This window comes from Sinocyclocheilus grahami, unplaced genomic scaffold (assembly GCF_001515645.1).
Source record: "Sinocyclocheilus grahami isolate Dianchi unplaced genomic scaffold, SAMN03320097.WGS_v1.1 scaffold545.1, whole genome shotgun sequence".
NCBI lineage: Eukaryota > Metazoa > Chordata > Actinopteri > Cypriniformes > Cyprinidae > Sinocyclocheilus > Sinocyclocheilus grahami.
This window is the reverse complement of record NW_015505724.1, coordinates 114,273-136,461: the sequence shown is the minus strand read 5'-3', so window position 1 is coordinate 136,461 and position 22,189 is coordinate 114,273. Positions and strand designations below refer to the sequence as shown.

The window sequence follows — 22,189 nt, the reverse complement described above, 5'->3', positions numbered from 1 at the left end:
TGCGATCTGCCAATGGAACAACTGCATTCTGTACACAGTACTGAGAAAATAGATGCAAAGTGACTAGATTAACTTCCAGCATTATAAATGTAATGCTTCTTGCTGATGTAAACATGCAACGCAGTGACATAATGAGACAACAAACTTCACAAGTTATTTAGACATCAGAATGCAGTCTCTCACAGAACTGTGATCTAGAGGAAACTTCAGCAGTACAGTCACCAGTACATTAGGCCTGCATGGGGTCAGAATCAACAAAACACATGCTCACACTAGGGTTAAGCAAAAGATTTAATCAAAGGACAAACATACAAAAAGCATCACACAGACTTGCATAAATACATATATTAATAACATATATATATATAAACCAATATATCTGAACATACAGGCAAGCATTAGAAAAGCAACAGTGCTTGTACTATGTAAAGCATGGTGAAAAATAATATAGGTTCTGTGTATCTGATATTCCAGAAGGCTTTGGTGCATCTTTTCAATTTGACATATAGCAATAATTATGGTGATGACTGATCACTTCAAATGATGTTGTAAAAACATGTATTCTGTGATTATTTTTTCTTCCATTTACATTTATATACACAAAATGAAAACAATTAAGCCACATCAAATCACCACAGTTATCCATTAGTCTCTTACATGACAGAACAATGGGAGTGTGTGAAGTTTATTCTCATTACTTTGTTTTTATCCACTAGAATCCCACTACTCAAAAATAAAAAACAAAATGAAGACTTACCATACAGATTACAGACTTTAATAACTTGCTCATACCCCAAATTGAAAACACAAAGCAAACAGTGACAAATCAGGGACAGCGGCACTAATCTTTTCACAATATTTATAGCCACTAGAAGTCATTTGCAGTCCCACTGAAATGGTAGAAAGCTTCTCCCACACAGTATAAAAATAATAAACCCATAAAGCAGTAAAATATTTATATGCTCTAAATAATGTTCATCTCTCAACAGTTCAACGCTATAAAAATAGTTTAAAAATCTGACAATTATTCAGTAGTGAATTACTCTATATAATTATTTTCCTTTCATGTTTCGTTTGCCAAACATCAGTCAGCAAACAAAATGGAAAACAAAACAAAAACCCAAAACCAAACAAAAATAAAAAAAGGTTTCCTCTTGACAAATCCTGAACGATGTGAGGAAAAACAAAGCATTCTACTTTGAAATGGGGGTTAATTAGAGGTTTGGAACAAAAACTAAATCAATATCATTTTTGTGTAAACATGGGAGATTTTATTTATTTAACCTAAGTTACTCCTCTGTTCAGTCCTCCAGACCTCAAACACAACATCTGTTAGAGAAGAACCAGCACCAACTTGAATTTCAAGAATTAGCTTTGCATTGCAAACAAAGCTTAAGATTTATTTTTTATTTTATTTTTTTTTAAATACGTGCGAGCCGTATCCGTACAGGTGTATATGGAGGCGTCTGTGTCGTTTCAACACATGTTATTAAGCGTCACTAAAGGCAATTACAGATTGTAGTTTTAAAACCCTGAATTGAAAATGACCTCTGAGTGTTACAAAGTCACTGTGAAAGTCTCTGTGAAATCTCTGGGCTCTTTCACGAATGTACCGAACTAAAGCAAACTTACGTGACTCAGATCGACCCAGTTCTGCAGCCAGATTTAGGCACTTGACCTACAAACTGTACCGAGAACCAAGGATGATTTCTATTATGTACAGACAACACCAAAGTAATTGGGAGAGCGCGGCAAGTCCCTTTCATATAATTTGGCAACTGATACACAGCACATGCGTGTATATGAATCTGTATAATCCCTGTGAAAACAGGGTTCATAAAATAAAGTAATAAACTGGCAGTTTGTCTTGCTTTCACACTTGTTTATAGAAAAAAATAAGTAAAAAACTGTTTAACAAACCGCCACTTTCGATTCCATGCCTACTGTTTTATTTCTGCTATTAGGCATCATCAAATGCTTCAAGTGAGGCAATTCTTTCACAGTTCGCAACATGCACACGATCACGGCATTTCAGTGAGGGAAAAGATATCAAACTCTCTCATCACACTAATAAACACAACACAGATGCAAAGAGAACTCAATGGTGCTCAAACTGAGAAAGAACGCAACGTTTACTGTCGTTAGCTTAAGGACACTTAAAGAATCGTATGGTTTCATATAAACTACACACCGCATGCTGACAGACACGGTCGAGCATGGTTATCAGAGTTATAGGTGATAGATACCGAAGCTGATCACTCAGATGTAAGGAAAAAGGCCACAACGTGTTGAAAAAGTGATGTTCCAACACTCTTCACATCAGAGATTCAGGGCTTCATAAACATCTGTAAAACTCATGGCAAACCCTCAATTTAACTGGAGCAGGACGTTCTCCTGCGCTCAGATTTTCCATTCATTTGAAACAAAAGGTTGGCTTTTACAACGTTCAAGATAAAATCCACACTAACACAATGTCACAGTAAAATCTTTAATGAGCTCCAAGGCTTATCACAAGCGGTATCGCCATTGTCGCACGTATTACGGATTATATTGGTAACCATAAGGTAGCCATGATAAGCACCAAGGCACCAAACTTGGCCAGTTGGGCTCTTTATTAGTCCTGGGGAGAGCATGTGAACCCTTAATTTCATTCCTTAAAGAAATAGATCATCCAAGCCTGCAGGGGGAGCCATCATTTAATCACCTCAACCACAGTCCATGAAAAACTCCACAGATGGCAATCAAACAAAACCAAAACCACACCCTCAAACTAGTTGTCAGCATCATCCAAGCCTGCAGGGGGCGCTCTCACAAACATAGACGCTACAAACAATTATAAAATGATTCTCCTCAAATGACATTCACACACAAACAGGATGCTAAAATCAGTTCTGCCTGCTCTCAGTATCAAAATGTAAAATCACACAGCTAAGTTCGTTTGAAATCTACGTTGTGTAGCAGTCCTTCGCCACCTCAGCCTCTTTGTAGTTGCTCACTGAGCTTCATAGTAGCGTTCAGGGTTCACCGAGGGTCTAAAGGTTAACAATTAACAAAGGACACTTCTCAAAAGCTTCTGTCCACACTGTGTGTTTCATAAGAAGCGCAGAAATGGTGCTGAATAGGGTTTAGTTGTGTTCAGGGCCGGATAAATGCTTCATCTTCTGAGCAAGACAGACTTTGTCATGCAGATCCTGGACTCAACAAACCACAAAACTCAACAAGTGAGTGAAGATGCAACCTCTACTCTTCACGTCAACCCTCAGAAAACCTCTCAGTCTGGCTAAAAGTCACAAGCAAATGGATATAATGATTGATTATAAATCTATAGTTAATTTTTAAGATGCAGACCAGAAAAACAGGAGATCAATAAAACCTGAATGTGCCATACAACGAAGTTCTTAGTTTGTCTCTGTGGTTCTTTTTGCAGTTATCAAATCTGTTTCTCGTCTAAAGTTCAGAGTGGAAACAGAGCATCACATTTCGGGCAGCTGCTCTCTCTGTCCTCTTACGAGGCTTTAGATTTTCTTGCTCTTGGCGACGTCTTGTCATCTGGTTTCATGACTCCATTGACTGAACCCCCTGTCAATGAGAAATAAAAGCTTTTAGCAAAGTCAACCATAAATTGTATCAACCATTTTATAGGGATAGTTCACCCAAAAATTATTTACTCACCCTCAAGCCATGCTAGGTATATTTGACTTTCTTCTTTCAGACGAATCCAATCGGAGTTATATAAAAAAAAATGTCCTGGCTCTTCCCAGCTTTATAATGGCAGTGGTCCAGATTGTGAAGCAAAATAAAGCGCACCCATCCATCATAAAAAGTTCCTCACACGGCTCTGGAGGAGTGAATAAAGGCCGTCTGAAGCAGATCGATGCGTTTGTGTAAGAATGATTGACATATTTACAACTTTATAAACGGTAGGGGTGACCCCAAATAGTCGATAGGAGGAGACTGATTCAATACCAATCTCACAGTCGAATATTCGCGGGGTGTAAAATTATTTACTCACCCTCAAGCCATGCTAGGTATATTTGACTTTCTTCTTTCAGACGAATCCAATCGGAGTTATATAAAAAAAAATGTCCTGGCTCTTCCCAGCTTTATAATGGCAGTGGTCCAGATTGTGAAGCAAAATAAAGCGCACCCATCCATCATAAAAAGTTCCTCACACGGCTCTGGAGGAGTGAATAAAGGCCGTCTGAAGCAGATCGATGCGTTTGTGTAAGAATGATTGACATATTTACAACTTTATAAACGGTAGGGGTGACCCCAAATAGTCGATAGGAGGAGACTGATTCAATACCAATCTCACAGTCGAATATTCGCGGGGTGTTATGATCATGCTATTTTGGCTATATGGGGGCGCTCAAATGTCTGACTTCACATAGAACTACCAGTTTTCTCCGTTAATATACAGCCTATTAAAATAATGCTGTAAATAAGAATCTGGAAAGAAAGAAGCTTCAAATATATATTTTAAGTGCATGAATAAATCCAACCACCCCATTACATTTAAGTTTCACTTTCCATAATCCGTGACCGACAGAGGAGCATCTTGGTGGCAGGGATTTAAAGGGGTCATATGATGCGATTTCAAGTTTTCCTCTCTCTTTGGAGTGTTACAAGCTGATTGTGCATAGATAAGATCCCTGAAGTTGCAAAGACTAAAGTCTCAAAACCAAAGAGATATTCTTTATCAAAGTTAAGACTCTGCCACGCCCCAGGGTCACATCACAGTGGAGTCAGCTGTCTTAACCGTGGCTTGTGTACTGCAAACACATACCAGCTTCATCACTGTGTCTGTCACGCGACTCTGTTCCCCTTTCGGGCTCTGTCTTTACATTTATTTTGAAAGATGAAGCTCGTGATTATGGTAAGGGGCGTTACATTTCCGACGAGTGCTTGCGGTGTTCGGCCAATCACAATGCACTGGGTCAGCTGGCCAATCAGAGCAGACTGCGCTTGTCGGAAGGAGGGACTTTGTAGAAAACGAAGCGTTTGAGAGAGGCGGGGCATAGAGGACCTACAATAATGTACAGTATTTGAAAAATAATGTGTTTTTTGAACATTAAAGCATGTCAACATATTCTGTTACGCCAAATACACAAAATAATGATCTTTAAAAAAGCATCATATGACCCCTTTAAAACTTTAACAATATTCAAACTGACACAGACAGAGTGAAAGACTGGATTTTTTTGATCAGGCAGGGTACAAGTGATTTCAAAACATTTCAGCCGTTTATATATATCGTGTATATATTATTTATCGCGTATAAGATGCATTTGGTTGAGTTGCGCTGCAAGCGCTTCATTGTAGTACTACGGTGATTATCTCTTCAGCGCGAGCAGGACAAACAACAATACAGAATATTAATAACTATGACTGGGACTGTCATATACATTATAATGAGAACACCATTATAATAAAATGCGGTGAATTTTTAGAGTTTAGTTGCCATGTTTCTGCACGTTGTTGCATGAAGGACGCATCCACAAAAGGAGTTCATTCAGAGCCGCGCAGACACGTTCATGTGCATTCGGGGCATTTTGTGCAGATAGCCTGTAAGTCGTAATATTAGCATTATATTGTATAAATAATGAAGCTGAGTAAATAATGAACTCATTCTATATGAGATAAATGATGAGTTAAATCCCATTGATTAAAAACCTGCTGCTTCGTTCTACTGGTCATCTTCAGCGCACGCAGCTCAAAACAGAAATGCAGAACATTAATAACTACTGTCATATACATGACGTTTTAATGAGAGCACTATTGTAAAAAATGTTGTGAATTCTTAGGGTTTCGCTAACGTTTAATGTTAACTATCTTTTAATCAAAACAAAACCTTATTTACCCCGTTTGTATCTGCGAGGCATCCGTTACACATTTTCCCTGTGTGATAATGTCAGTAATTATGACTCTCGAATGTCTGACTTGACTCTTGGTAATGTATTTTCCCCCGCCCCCAAAACATATGATTCGACTATCAGTCGAATATTGGCAAGATTCGAAAATTCCAATTCGACTATGAAAATCCTTAGTCGGGGACACCCCTAATAAACAGTAATCTCTAGCTTCCGCTAACTGTACATGTGTACACTAGGGATGAAACGATTACTGGTTTGACGATAAATCATGATAAAATTCCCCACGGATAGTAAGTTATTACCGGTTCATATTTTAATTTGGATTAAAACTATATTCGATTACCACAATTTGAACAACTCAGGATAAATAAATACTGTCCAGCATAAAGCACAGTTTTAAGTAACAGTATCACGTGCGCAGAGTAGTTTAGTTTTGTGTGAAAACATGGCGGAAAGCTGGGAGGTTTCAAAAGAGTGCTAAGGGTCTTCAGAAAAGATTCGATGGCATTTTGTTTTCATCTTCACTCCATGTAATACCTAGTGAAGTAGTGTTCTTATCGCAGTGCTTTGTCCACATTGTTTTTCTTTATTTAAAGGCTGAAATGTGAGGTTTACCATTTTATGAAACTTTTTTAAAGCTTTATTTGAACATTTCGTACATTTAATTAGACTGTTGTTGAATCACTTCAGAAGGCCTTTATTCACCCCCAGGAGCTGTGTGGAGCACTTTGTATTATGGATGGATGCGCTTTATTGGCATTCTATTGGACTATTGTATATCACCCATTCACTGTCATTATAAAGCTTGGAAGAGCCAGGACATTTTTAAATATAACTCCGATTGGATTCATCTGAAAGAAGAAAGTCAAATACACCTAGGTTGGCTTGAGGGTGAGGGTGGGTAATGTTCATTTTTGGGTGAACTATCCCTTTAAGTATGTAAACAATGACAGCGAGTTCAACACCAATGCGCATTTCTGGCAGTATTTTTACAGAACAGTATTTTAGAGAACTAATATGATGTATGCATCAAACATTTATCTGAAATGACTTATCCAGGTGTCTACCATTACCCCATGGTGTATTTTTCATAAGACAGATGATGAAAGCATATTTCATAGTTCAGATGCTTATTTTCTCAAAGTAAAGTTTCGGGAAAATCTAAATCACTCCTACATTTAAATGCTCATTATAATTAATGAGGCTGTTAAAGGTGCATTCGTTAGTAGATTTAAAGGATTAATTCACTTCCAGAATAAAAATCACCTGGTAATTTACTCACCCCCATGTCAGACCAGACATTTGTGGTTAAAAAATAAATAAATGTTTATTTGTTTTAGAAAATGAGCGATGGTTTCTCTAGATAAGACACTTATTCCTCGGCTGGGATTGTGCAGAGCCCTTTGAAGCTGCACTGAAACTGCAATCTGGACCTTCAGCCCGTTGGTGCCCATTGAAGTCCATTATATGGAGAAAAATCCTGAAACATTTTCCTGAAAAACCTACATTTCTTTGCGACTGAAGACAGAAAGATGTGAACATCTTAGATGACGTGAGGGTGAGTAAATTATCAGGAGATTTTTATTCTGGAAGTGAACTAATCCTTTAACCTCCCTGTTCTTCATGCAAGTCCCAATAACAGAACGGTGTTAGATGATACACTGCTATTTATCAACATCTTTTGTCCGACAAACAAACCAGACAGGAGAGTAGATTAACGACAATTGACTTGAACTTGAAAAAACTGATGTCTTTCCACAGTTGAAACAAGATCCCTTCTGATGTTCATTCATGTTTATCGTGTGCTGTAACCAGTAAAGAGGAAGAGATGATCGGTTCACGTGCCGCTTGAACTGAGGCGCTACAGTGATCTGTCACCACACATTAAAGAGCCACAAAACAGTATTTATTGTTTGAATTTCTTTAAAAAAAAAATTACAAAATTTGAAACTACTAAAGCAACCTATTCTGTCTTGTCTGTCGGTATGTTGTCAGTGTCCTCTTTTCTTTGTATTTTTCACTGCGTGAGAACATGATGTGTGGCGTGAGAGCGCCATGGCTTGTCGGACATAGCAACAGTAACTAAGGGGGGCGGGTCTTTGTGAAGGGTCAACTGTAAAGGACACGACACTAGTTTTAAGGCCTGTTCACTCCAAGAACGATAACAATAAAGATAAAGATAAGCTTTTACAGCAGCGGACGATATCGCCTGTTTATTCAAAGCGCACGCTCGTCTGCCGCTTTAAATTCTCAAGCTCGTTATAGCAGGATTGATTCTGATTGGTTGTTAATGTTTTTATCGTTCATCGGCTGAACGATATTGTTTCTCTGTGCCTTTATCGTCATAGCTGCAGTGTGGACTCTGCCATTCTTTAATATGGAGAACAATCTGAGAACAATATCGTTATCTTTATAGTTATCGTCCTTGGTGTGAACAGAGTTTTAGAGAGCACACTACACAATTTACTTACCCTTACAATTTAGATGCAATTTAGGCACCACTACTCAGGATTTGAAATCGGTCCACCTTGTGTATGTAGTGATGTTTACGCTCAGTTTTGTCTTTGTCAGTTTTTTTTCCCTTCTGGCTTCAGTCCCTTTTCTGCCTCCTGAGCCATACAGGTTCTGATTCTCTTGTTGGTAAAGCACGATAGTAAGTGTTTTCCATTCTCTAACTGTATGAGGATTCTCTTCAATGTTTAAATCCGCAGATCAAGTCATTGTACCATAGTGAAATACACTAACGATCTGCACCCTACATAATTAAAACACTTATAGAATATTATTATGAGTAGTTCTTCATCTCGTGTGAGTGTACGCCATTCATACTCTTCCCAAAAACGATTTATTTCTTAATGTGGAAAACGTTTTAAATTAGCACCAAACTACTGAATGCACCTTTAACACCGCAAGCATGGGACTTGTGTAGGTTACTTTAAGAGCCTGTAAAGAACGGTCTTAACTAGACAAACTCTACATATGAAACTAACAATTAGTTCCATTCATCTACCAGAGATAAAATGTGTGCTTCATATCCTACAGTTGTTAATATTGTAGACATTCAGACATCTCTTTTCACTTCTGCATCAAGCGTGCAATGGTTTCATTTTAGAAAATCTTAACATCTTAATTTTCGTTAGTTCCATGCATGCAGAACCTGAACGTCATGGTCTATCTGACGTTTCATCATTCAGTGAGTCACTGTGAACAAAGAGCCAAGTGCTGTTGTTTTGAATGAGTTTGACAACTAACAGGAAATGTTCCATGAACATTGTTCACTGCCACTGATGAAGATGGTATTTTTATTGCAACACTTCTGAAGTGTATTGTCTAATTGTGAACAAAAGAACGATAAATAGGGGTCTTATTATAATCTACATGTAAAATGACTTTTAGGAAAGTCTCACCTCGTGAGTCCTTCTTGCTGGGTCTGCTTTTTGGGCTGACAGCTTTCTTCTTGCTGGCCTGGATTTGAGATTGTTCTCTCCACTTCTTCAGCTGGAAATTGATGAATTTCCACATCATCCAGGCCTGGGTCAGGCAGATGGCTGACAGGCATGTCATCCTAAAAGAGTCATCGTTCACAAATTTAGCCTCAGAATATCTCAAATTTGATTCCTACCCTCACTGTTAGATCCTATCTTGGATGGGAGAGCTCTCAGTCACATCAGCTAACCCTTGGATCCCTCAGGGTTCTGTGTTTGGCCCTCTCTTATTCTCGATATACACAACTACATAGAGACTAGTCATTCAGCCTCATGGCTTTTCCAGCCTGCTATGCTAATGACTTGAAGCTCTGCCTGTTGTTTAAGCCCAAAATACAAATAAAATTCTTGTGGAAATCTGAGACATAGATAAAAGAAAACCACATACAATCTCGTCATAATCCCGCCATGAAGGTCAGCACTAGGGATGGGTATCGTTAAGGTTTTAACAGCATTCCTACTCTGATCAATATCAATCTATCTGATCCGACCCAATCAGTACTTCACTTCCTACGTGTATGCTAGGTTATGCCCACAGTGCACATGACGTGAATTTCGTCATCAGAAAAGTACACGGTACTGTACATGCACCTCACAATATTTTTCACCGTGCATTCAATGCACACGCACATTGACTTGTTTTTGCTTAGTTTGTCCACAAGGTGTCGACACTAAACCAGGCCGTTGTTTCACGGTCGGAAAAGAAATGGAGGAGATGGAACAAGAACAACAAACTACTGAAGGTGGAAAAAACAACAAGCGCCTGCATTGCCGAGTGCATGTGTGAGGGAATTAAAAGAGGTCCGCAACTCTATTTTATACGAGTCAAATGGAGAATACCTAGAAAACTGTGTGTTCAACTGCGCACGTTAACATACGTGTAAAAAAAAAGAAGAAGAAGTATACTTTGGGCTTAACAGTATTCTTACCGGTTCTTTTGTTATTGTTTTATGAATGTCAAAAAAATATTGTCAACAAAAAATCTGCTCTGTAGCATGTGAGACTATATGCGAGAGAGATCTCTCTTCTGGATAACGAATAGCGACAATGCATCATAGGTGAATGTCTTATGTTGTCGCATATATAGTCACCCATGGTGAGATACAATTTGCAAGATAACATTTATGTAGCAATAATTAATAGTAAGTGTATTTTCTCAATTTCTCCAGTACCGAGAGCATAACGATAACGTCTTTCATAATTTTGCCCCGGGGCCCGTTTACGGTATCCATCCCTAGCCAACACAACATCAAAATTCAGACCTGTCCACAGTAACATATCAAAGTCGACCCGAAACCTTGGGGCTATAGATGGTGACCAGCTTATTTTCACAGAACACGAATCACTGACCACCAATGTTCCCTCTAAGCTGCGTGCGCGCACCTCTTACGTCACAAGTGTGCAGAAGAAATAATATGCCGCACACAGGACAGACGCAAAAATGAGTTGGGGAAAGGTTCAATTCTAGTAAATGTGAAATAACTGCAATGTTCGGGCAAACCGCTATAGAGTTGTTATCGCTCTTAGAACTGGTGAATGTGGTTTACAGGTTTCATAGAAAGAGAATGTGCGCGCCAAATGAGTCGCTGTAGAAATCAAATACTTTAATGGTTGAGGACGAAACAGCTCAAATATAATGACATGTGAAATAAAACCTCATCATGTTTGAAAGAAGAGTGGCTTGATTAAGTGGTGGAAATATAGTGGATGATGAGCACAGAACGGTAACAAGCATTTACAGCCAAACACAGGTGTAGTAGTGTGCAAACTCCACTAAATGAGGATGTTTTAGATTACTGTAAAATAATTCACATTCACGTTTTTTTGAAAATATTTGTTTTATTATATTATATTATAAGCTTATAAATAATTGACCTCAAAAACGGAATTCATGAGCAATAACGGCTTCATTTTTTCATATTATAAAGAATTGAACTGTTCTGTGTGAGTTTTTTTTTTATAGTATTTTTTGGTAACAGCACTATAAAAAATGTTTTCTCAGGTAACCTAAAATGTGCATCATTTAGTTACATCAAGGGTCAAATCAAATATAAATAGCACATTAAAGTTAAAAGTTACACACTTTTTTGTGTGTGCACTGTACAGCTCTGGTATCCTTTGGTATTCTTTATATATAAAAATGATTTTGCTCAGGTGGCCGAAATTTCCAGCCAATAGAGAACAATTTTGCTCAGCAAGAAAAACAAATTCCCCCAGATTCCCACTACATAACATAAGGAAGACCAGACGCTTCATGACTGCTCATGCTGCTTGAACTTTACTGGCCAGCTCTGGACTACTGTCCTCTTCTGTCATTATAGTCTATTTTGAATGAATCGCTTGTATTGCATCTGCCTGCTAAACAAATAAAAGTAAATATCACAGAGCAGCCAAGCATGTGGAAAATCCAGCTGATTTACCTGACAGTCAGCACATTAAAGTTTCCTTCTGCTAAAGAGAATCCCTGATTATCAGTGCGGGACAGGCCGAAACCAAACGTCAGGACAGAAACGGTGAGCGTCAGGAGGCGTGTGATGACAAACAGCAGAGCCCAGAGTGTGAACCTACGAGACAAACACAAGCCAGGCCGCTTAACAACAGCTTGAACAATCCAAAAACCATCTCAAAAAATTATATGACTATATGACAAGAAATACGTGCAATATGATGTGAGGGCTTAAGACGGGACGTGAACGCACCCTTTCTGCTTGTTTTCATCACTGAAGTAGAAGAGTCGCGAGGCGTGGAAGAGCAGCTCTACCAGATAATGTGGCACCAGAAGAACCAGACCCAGGCGGTGGAGACTGAGAGAAGACACATGAGACAGATTCACTCCTCAACAGTGTTGAGAGTAACGCATTACAAAAGTAAAAATAGTACAGTAGTATATTATTTTTTTGCTGTAACGCAGTAATATAACGCATTACTAATACAATTTGGGTAATATTATTACTTGTTACAATCTCAGTAACGCAAGTTACAACAACATTTTAAATTTAAATTAATTGGTGAATTTACCAACACCGCAAAACAGTATAGGAGAAAAATTCCGCGGGTAAAATAGTTAGTCTGTTTCCTGTTGCTGGAATTAAATGGTTGAGATGACTGCAGAGACGGATTCTACATTTGTGAGATGGACACACTGTTAATTTTCAGTTCATCTGAGAAAAGGATAAGATTGCATAGTCAGGTGCAACATATGCGACACCAAACTCTCAACATGGAGAAATAGCATGAGTAAAACCTGGAAACACCTGGACTGTTGCCACCAACACTAATCGGTCGGAGAAGAGAAAAAATACGGTGGACGAGCGCAGCGCAGGCAAGCTAAATTAAGTTTAACTAAAAATAACAAACGTTTTTATTAAATCATAGTATTATAATGAATATGCGAAATATTTGACTTAAATAGCCTAATTAACAGATTAACAAAACGAAAGGAAAAGACTGAGAGATATGCCGAGTTTGGTAGGCTATTTTTGTGGCGCTCTACGAAAGTCCACGGAAAGGAAACCGAGATGACAGAAATAAAAGTAAACGCATTGCAGTTTCGAATGATCTGTATGACCAAAAATTACTTTTTTTGTTGTTTGTTTCCGCTGTTCGATCGCGCCGGCGCCTCACACACACACATCTACAGCATTGCAAACGTTGCAGCTTGTTCATTTTCAGAATAAAGTAGTCAACCAAACATATAGATACACTGGTTAATAGTGCGTACTGCGTAGTACAATCCATGCCGTTCAGCCTGAGCTCGGGCCAAACACACATTTGCTCATGTGACGAGAATGTTTTTTAAGCACGTTAAGTAAGCCTGGTTTACATCATAAATAATAATTTAGCATTCAAATACATCGCAAATATGGACACATTTAATTGGATTAATGCCGAATCAGAGAGATGGGCTGTGCGAGAACGGCGTTTGCTTTCAGTTTCACATTGTATTAGCCTAATTCATTTTGGCCTGTTTAGCAATTAATTTTCATTCTTGTTTTCTTCTGAAACCGTTCAAAATAGCCTATAGGCTAGGTAATGCGTTTATTATTTGTACATTATAACATTTCGCTTTATTTACTGGTGTTATTATGTATGTAATAATACAGTTTGTGCTTATCTGTGTTTAACCTAAACTATAACGTAACATTAATGTAGACCTACATACCGGTACCTAAATATGATTTTATAATTTGATGCTTTATAGACCTACCACATTACCCTCCACTGGATGTAGAATGAGCAGCAATAAACAACATTTTGGCATTTTATAATACTTCTGTGGATATTTTGGTGCAAGTAACTCAAAAGTAGTGTAACGCATTACAATTCAGAGACCGTAATATTGTAATGTAACGAATTACTTTCAAAAGACAGAAAATAAATAAGAACTACTTAGCTTAAATGACTAGAAAGAGTCTAAGCATTTGAAATAAATGCTGAATAAATGTTAGTTTTCACCATTTCATTTGAAAAGGACCTTTCTTGAACTAGCAGCTTTGGGTCTATCACTGGTCTCATCATAAAAAAAGCAAATTCACCCTGAAATAAGAAAACACTCACTTGAGGACATAGGCACCAGTGATGTGAAATATATAAAGGCAAATGTAGTACAGTTGGCGTGGAATATCCTCCTAAACACAGAAATAAACACAATGTCAATGTAATAATCTACAACAAGTACCACATTGTATTTAGAAACTATTTGTCAGGTTCAGCTATCAGTGCATATTGCACAAACTAAGCCTTACCTTTCGTACTTTCTGAAAATACAGCTCAGGAAGAGCATGGAACCAGTAGGCAATCTGACAGATATAGAAAAACTTCACTTGGAAACTACAAGACAGAAAGAAGGTTGTATGTCAGCCTCATAATGTGTCAAATGCTAACAAATATTAATACAGACAGGTTACAATTTCAGCAGCTTGAGTTGGAATTTGCAGAGTTGTTCAGTTTTTTTTTTTTTAAATAGTTTAATTACAGGCATTTAAGATCCTGCAATAATCAAGAATGGACTGTGCAATATATTAAAAGTTTACTTAAGGTCTCTTGGCAAATCATGCATTAAAACATTTATTAAAGAACAAGGACAATCCTGTCACACATTTGCATATCTACTAATAAAGCAGGTGTGAAATGCATTTCTATATATCGTAAGGGAATTACATAGTGCTGAACAATTTAAAAGAAAAGGATCTTCACCGTAACAATTTGACATGGCGTTATCTAAGCCTTTGACTTAACAGAGATGAAGCACTAATGTCACGAGATCGCTCAGACAAGCAAGGGTTAGTGATCTGATTCAGCACATATTAACCAAAACCACTGAATTTACTGTAGGCACACAACTGATGATTCCTCAAATCACACGCTTTTACTTTGCTTAGCGATTAAGACACAATTTCTTCTTTTATAAAGGGTTGTGAGAACTTCACACTCACGCCATGTGGATATGAGGATAACCTTCCCAAAGAAAAGTTGGATTTGTCACAAACTCCTCCTGTTGATTAGAGAAACAGTCATTTAATCAGTGCACAGATGAGGGTAGAAGAGATGTGAGACATGATGTACAGATCTCTTACATTGGTGAGGATGCTGCAGCCCCAAATGAAGGAGAACGAGTAGAAGGTGGCCAGCTGGCCCGACTCATTGAACTTGCTGTGCTTTGTTTTGGACAAATGAAGTCGGCGATTGATTTTCTGTGGAAACAGAATCAGGTCACTGCCTTGCGAGATCGTGCATGAAGGGCAATTTGAAGAAACCATTCAAATTAGTTTCAAGTCTCTTCACTGATAAAACTGTCTGACACAGGCTTTCAGGCCTGATTTGACAAGTAATAGATGACAAAAAATAAATCACAATAATTTAGCACAAAATATACAAGATTTTAAATGGGTTTTTTTTTTACGTTCATCAAGGCTGCATTTATTTGATCAGAAATACAGAAAAAGCAATAACATTATGAAACATTTTAATATACTTCATATTATTCATCATTACTTCAGTCTTCAGTGTCACATGATCCTTCAGAAATAATTCTAATATGCTGATTTATTATCAACAGTTGTGCGGCTTAATATTTTTTTCAAGAACCTGTTGAACTTTTTTCAGGATTCTTTGATGAATTAAGTTTAAAAGAACAGCATTTATTTTAAATATAAATCTTTTGTAACAATATACACCACCATTCAAAATTGTCGTTTCAGTAATTTTTTTCTCTTTTTTTGAAAGAAATTAATACTTTTATTCAGCAAGGATGTATTGTAATCGATGAAAAGTGATAGTAAACGATGTAAGAGTGTCCCAAAGAGCATTTCAACAGAAGGACCTGTGAGCTTCTGTAGAAAGGAGTTCATATGCTCAGTGTCACAAATGAACATTAGATTAGTGATCAAGAAAAGGATTTTAAACACGTCTTTATTTCAAAAGCTAAGAATCCATGGCATTACTTACGTCGAGTACGTACTCTTGAATCAGGGCATGAAGGATTATGGCAATGAGCAGGTAAAAGAAGACCGTTGCCATGTCCTTGGGACCGTATTTGTAGTAGCTGAAAGGCTCAGGCTTGTCCTCTGCATCTGAATAAACCCAGGGAGCCAAAATGATTTCAACTCCACATTATGCACTCGTTAGGGGTCCGAGCAGAGCGGCTCATTTAGGAACGCTTTCCGCTAATTGCCTCAACTGGAGAATTTGCGAGATCTGTGATGTCCCGACATTTCACAGTGACATTTCCACAACTGATGAAGCCACCTGGGATCAGTGGTGAAATGTCATGAGTGCCGGAAACACTCATTCAGTTGAGTAGAATAACTATACGCATCTGTAAATACTCCTCACAAAAGTCACTTAATTCATTACATTTCTCCACAAATACAAGCCACTTCAATGATCAGTTGTAACCCAATTGCCTGAAATATATCGAAAACTTTCCAAAAGAAAATTGGTAGATTGTGGCTTAATGGAGTGCTGTGACCAATGTAGTAAGTTATCGATAAAATGTATACAATAATATGTGAATTATATTAGTCAAAAAAAAAAAATGATATTGTATAAACAACAGGCAACAGGCTCATATCGGCAAAAAGATATATCAGTCAGGGTCTAGATAAAATATATACAATAACATGCAAATTGTATAAGGCAAAAAAAATTTATATTGTATAAACACCAGGCGACGGGCTCATATCGGCCGATAATATCGGCAAAACGATATATCGGTCGGGCTCTAGATAAAATATATACAATAATATGCTAATTATATAAGGCAAAAAAAACAAATTCCTATTTTATCAGTCAGTAATTTTAAATGTGAATGGCCACACAACATGAACTTTTAACTGGCCTGCTGTGCATTAGATGAGCGATAATGAGTGAATTTACACTTTCACTTATAGCACTAGAATCTAAATCACCGTTTTAACAGAAGATTGCCATTTATTTTTACAGGAAAATTGTTCAGCCACATCAATTTTATGGAGAGGAGTCTATCATTTAAAATTGGCAATAGCGGTCACACTGATGTCAGCTCCGACCCCAATGACTGCACAGTTTTATTTTATTTATGTGTAAGCATCTTTGAAAGATCTAGATCGTACCCGTATCCAGGGTTTGTGTGACATTATACTGGACTGTGATGAACATGATCGCATATTTTGCCGTCACCTGCAATAAAAACATAATCATATTAATACAAACAAGTATACTCAAACATATTGCAAAGGATGAGAGTCAGAAGACATCACTGTAATGAGGAAGTACAGTCAGATCATGTGATCAAGCCGTTTTATGCTTTCATTATTTCATTCAGCATGTTTAGTGCCGTTTCACTAAAACATTAAAATAACACTTGTCTTGTTGCAGGCAATTAAATGAAGGGATTTAATTAAGAGTATATTACGATTTGTCTTCACTGGAACTGCCATTTTTTCTTATGATCCATGAACACCATGGTTTTAGGATCAGAAACAGACTGCACTGATGCAAAATATCATGTGAGGATCATTTTATTATATGAGTGTAAGAGTCAAAACATAACCTAAAATGTGATGAATACGTTACTATACGAGTATCATTTGCAATAACCTCAAATTTGATCCATGTGATATGACATAAAAATGTTTAATAATAAATAAGTATAAACCTGATGACCTGGTTGATTTTAATAGCAAATAATAACATGACGCTCATCACATACACACAAACACAACATCAAGCATAATTATGTTATCATAGGAATTTAATAGTAAAAACCTCAAAAATGAAGGTCATGTTATATCATATAGATCTAATACTAAGCAAACATGATCTCCATGTCATGTTATGAGTTCAATAGTAAACAGTGAGCTCAAGCGTGATGATGATGATGGTATGATATAAGAAATGATCACCTCAAACATGAGCCCCAGCAGGACGATCATGGCCACACACGACACCATATCCGCGTGATTCTGGATCACAAACTCGTGGCTCAGCACGGGAGGACTCTTGCTCTTCTTTCGGAAGCCCATCGCTCTTCTCTCGCGGGGGACAAACACCTGATCAGTGCAGAGACTCGCAGCTAACGCAGATCTCCGGGAAATTCACACTAGTCAGTCATCGAAGCCCTGCTGCTCTCACACCCGCTAACGACGAGACCCGGAAGCGGTGAAGCGCCCCATGAACAGCGCAGCTGGCGCAGTAAGAGCATACAACAAATATATTTTTCTCTTTAGAAAACAGCAGTTGAATACAATTCTAATACGGGTTTCCTTTTATTTTGGAAAAATTCATTGTTCCGTGGAATTTTGTTAGACGTATATGACACGAGAGAGAGAAAAAACGCGTTTAGTGGGCTCCCCACATCACAGCGTTACATTAATAAATATTAATAAAGTGTCTCCAAACACCTAAATTATAAATTTTGCCATTGTATGTTGATGTACGTTGTTGAACTGTACCGTAGGGCTTTTATTTTGGCTTTAGGCTCGACTAAACCGGAAGTTTCTAGATTCACGCGTGGCCTTTACGTAAACATTTTGGGCTTATGACTGAGCGCGGTCGTTTAGGTATGATCAGTTTAACGTTTTGCACCTATTTTATGACTTCTTATTTTTACACCCGTTTTGCTGTTGGTGGTTGTTTGTTTATATTATTCTCTGGAAACAGATTTTCTAACTTACTCATACAGTGCCTTACTTTAATATCTTTTTAATATAACGCAAGTCTTTTATATTGTATTTAATTAATTTATTACTTTCTAACCCACAACTTTCTAGAGCTGACAAAATGATCTTATATGACATAGACAAATGATAATTGTTATTACCAGTCATTGCAATGGGATTCCAGTCACATTTACTTTAGTAATATGTGAACATAGACCTCAAAATCAGTCCTAAATTTAAAATTTTTCGAAAATCATCCGAAAGCTGAATAAATAAGCTTTCCTTTGATGTATGGTTTGTTAGGATAGGATAATATGTGGCCGAGATACAGCTATTTGAAAATCTGGAATCTGAGGGTGCAAAAAAATCAAAATAATGAGAAAATCATCTTTAAAGTTGTCCAAATGAAGTTCTTAGCTATGCATATTACTAATCAAAAATTGATTATCAATGATTTTTGGCTTAAACGAAAAATTTATAATTTTGACCCATACAATGTATTGTTGGCTATTGCTACTATTATACCTGTGCTACTTATGACTGGTTTTGTGCTCCAGGGTCACATATAATACATGTTTGTGACTCCTGTTTTAAACAGATATGGCGGGAACAGATATGGACCCTGAGGTGGCTCGGAGCTTGTTTGAAGAAGGAGCCACGCTTGTTTTACTTGGTGTTCCCGAGGGAACAGAGCTGGGACTCGACTACAAAACCTGGACCCTGGGCCCTCGGTTCCGTGGGGTGAAGATGATTCCTCCAGGACTTCACTTCCTCCACTACTGCTCCACCAACTCCAATGAAGCATGTGGTGAAATTTGCCCCAAAACAGGCCTGTTTCTGTCCCTGAAACCCCGGGAGGTGCTTGTAGCCCACTGGAACCAGAGAGAAGATGATTTGGAGTTCACACGGGACCCGGAGGAGGCTGAGCGCATGCGGGCCAACCTCAGAGAACTGGATGGCTATCTGGGCCCCTATCCCTACGACACTCTCCGCAAGTGGGTTTCCCTGACCGACAGACTCAGTCAGGAGGTTGCCATCGCTCTGCAGCCCCTCAGCGGGAGGGTGTGCGCCTTCAGCGACGTCATCCCGGAGCTGAAGCTGACCCACACTAAAGACCGCGAGGAGCAGAACCTGCCCCGCAACGATCGGGAGTGTCGGAGCATGAAGGAGGGGCTGGACAGACTGCCACGGATGAAACTAAGGGAAGGCACGGAGCTGCGGTTTTCCAACATTCCCGAACAGGCGTATCCTCCTGGATCTACACCTGCTCAGATCACCCAGTATAGTATGGATTGGAGTTACGCTCTAAACTGCGTGCTTGAGAGCCATTATAAAGAGCAGCCGCTCAATATACTGGGTGAGCATTGGTTGCTGTTCAGTTTACTAACCAAACATCCTGTTAAACCTGAAAGGATGCTCATTTTGTTATAAAAAGCCCATAAATGTAGTTGTATTTACATCTAGTTGGGTAGCTTGAGGTCTTGTAATATTATGCATCGCCATTGGTTTTAATTTAGACAAGGGAACGTTTAGAAATCTAGTTATAATTTGTGCACCGAAATAATAGAACGTCACTGTTTGTCTCCATGTTTGCAGGAGAGCTGCAGTTTGCGTTTGTCTGTTTCCTCATTGGTAATGTGTACGAGGCCTTCGAGCACTGGAAAAGCCTGCTGGCTCTGCTGTGCCGCTCCGAGGAGGCCATGAAGGAGAGGAAGGATCTGTATCTGGGCCTCATCGCTGTCCTCTACCATCAGCTGGGAGAAATCCCTCCGGACTTCTTTGTGGACATCGTGTCCCAGAACAACTTCCTCACCTCCACACTTCAGGTGCAGTTCACACGGTTTTCCCCTCTCAAATCCCAGTTTCAGCTAAAACGGAAGTGGAACATGACCAAAGTTCAAAAGTGACCCTTTTTACTTTAGTAATTAAAGGCACAATATGTCATTTTCGCCGCTAGAGGACGCAAATTCTAAATAAACAAAGAGACAAATGCCTAGTGTGACTGAGTGTGGAATCATGGGAGTTGTGGTCTTCATCCCCACAGCCGATGCAATCCGACGGGACTCGGGCAGAAATCATGTTCATGGATGAGCTAATGATTTATTAACGTAGTAGAATGAAGCAGGGTGAGGCTGAAAGCCGTCGAAGTGAAACAAGGCCGCTGAACGAGCGCAACACAGCGCTGGAAAGCAGCGGGGCTTTTATTATGCCACAGTCGACCGCTTCCGCTGCTTCCGGTCGTGCGTATGTGGGGTAAAGCAGCACTGTTTTATCATACTAGATACATTTGAAAGTTCTGTTATAATGCTACTCTGTGCAGTCGTCACCGGTCTATTAAAACGCACAACATATTAAAGCGTCTTTGGTGTTTCAAAAAAATCAAGGGTGTATGACGTCATTGGCGACACAATGACACTATAGACACGGTCCGTGTCATTAGTTAAAATTGCTTATTTCTCTGGATTTAAACATTCTTCGTAACATTTGGGATAATGTAAATACACAAGTCAGGATATTTTAATAAAAAAATCGTACATATTGTGCCTTTAAAGCAATAAGCCCCAAGAATCTGTGGTTTACAGTGAATTTATAACAGCTAAGGGGGTTAACAACTAGGCTTGCCACGATAGACGGTGATACAACACCGGTTACGTCACTTACCCACCCCGTCACCGACCCCCACCGTCGTTTAGATTTTTTTATAGTAATAAAAATAATTTAGTTCAGGAAAAGAACAGACACTACAATTAAAAACTGAACGCGGCTGCTCAATGCACAGTCGTCACCGGTCTATTAAAACGCACAACATATTAAAGCGTCTTTGGTGTTTCAAAAAAATCAAGGGTGTATGACGTCATTGGCAGGCGACACAATGACACTATAGACACGGTCCGTGTCATTAGTTAAAATGGCTTATTTCTCTGGATTTAAACATTCTTCGTAACATTTGGGATAATGTAAATACACAAGTCAGGATATTTTAATAAAAAAATCATACATATTGTGCCTTTAAAGCAATAAGCCCCAAGAATCTGTGGTTTACAGTGAATTTATAACAGCTAAGGGGGTTAACAACTAGGCTTGCCACGATAGACGGTGATACAACACCGGTTACGTCACTTACCCACCCCGTCACCGACCCCCACCGTCGTTTAGATTTTTTTATAGTAATAAAAATAATTTAGTTCAGGAAAAGAACAGACACTACAATTAAAAACTGAACGCGGCTGCTCAATGCAGTGTGCCGAATGACAGTCGCATCACAGATCAGATTTAATTTCTCCAGTGAGGAGAGCTGACTGACAAGAAGAGTGAGGTGAGACAGACAAGACGATTACGGATTATTTAGTTTCGAAGGTTTATCTAAGGTGATTTTGGAAGATTTTTTAAAGCATAGATTTCTTATTTAATTGGTTCCACATTGTTTGCTGATTTTTACTTTATTTAAACTTTGTGTAATTTATTTTATTTGACATTTGTTTTGCTAATAAACGTTCTACGTTTCTTATTTATTTGGTTATATATTATACATGTTTACTTATTTCCAGTTTTGTATACCTATTAAACTTTATGTAAGTTATTTGTTATTTTATATTAGGCATAGCCTGCCCCATAGTCTCACTCATAGGTTTACTTCCGCGTTGAAGAAAAAGGTGGATAAACACATTTTTATGGAGCACGATTCATCAGG

At 38.4% G+C, this 22,189-nt stretch overlaps 2 protein-coding genes across 2 annotated transcripts in view; one reads left to right on the top strand and one right to left on the bottom strand.

The window, feature by feature from the left end:
- Positions 1-278: 278 nt before the first annotated feature.
- LOC107555798 (translocating chain-associated membrane protein 1-like) lies at positions 279-18,028 on the bottom strand. The gene is made up of 11 exons (XM_016238700.1): positions 17,743-18,028; positions 16,951-17,017; positions 15,806-15,930; positions 14,935-15,051; positions 14,794-14,852; positions 14,104-14,188; positions 13,916-13,986; positions 12,058-12,162; positions 11,779-11,922; positions 9,281-9,438; positions 279-3,579 (listed from the first exon to the last, which is right to left on the bottom strand). Exons 1-11 carry the CDS (start codon positions 17,860-17,862, stop codon positions 3,506-3,508), a joined length of 1,125 nt encoding a protein of 374 aa, XP_016094186.1. The 5' UTR covers positions 17,863-18,028; the 3' UTR covers positions 279-3,505.
- Positions 18,029-18,323: 295 nt separating this feature from the next.
- The window catches only part of aar2 (AAR2 splicing factor), a 6,049-nt gene continuing 2,183 nt past the window's right edge, over positions 18,324-22,189 (top strand). Inside the window, exons 1-3 of the mRNA XM_016238698.1 lie at positions 18,324-18,399; positions 19,097-19,855; positions 20,095-20,324. Of these exons, the coding sequence (XP_016094184.1) occupies positions 18,378-18,399; positions 19,097-19,855; positions 20,095-20,324 (1,011 nt within the window). The 5' untranslated portion in view covers positions 18,324-18,377. The remainder of the gene's footprint in view (positions 18,400-19,096; positions 19,856-20,094; positions 20,325-22,189) is intronic.

What these genes read in the sequence shown, in the direction of transcription:
- LOC107555798 (XM_016238700.1), bottom strand. Translation starts at nt 17,862, where the DNA reads ATGGGCTTCCGAAAGAAGAGCAAGAGTCCTCCCGTGCTGAGCCACGAG. An exon ending in ACTGGTGCCTATGTCCTCAA is followed by an intron (nt 12,163 to 13,915) that starts GTGAGTGTTTTC and finishes GTCTTCTCTCAG; the next exon opens with TCTCCACCGCCTGGGTCTGG. An exon ending in GATGAAAACAAGCAGAAAGG is followed by an intron (nt 11,923 to 12,057) that starts GTGCGTTCACGT and finishes TTTGTCTCGTAG; the next exon opens with GTTCACACTCTGGGCTCTGC.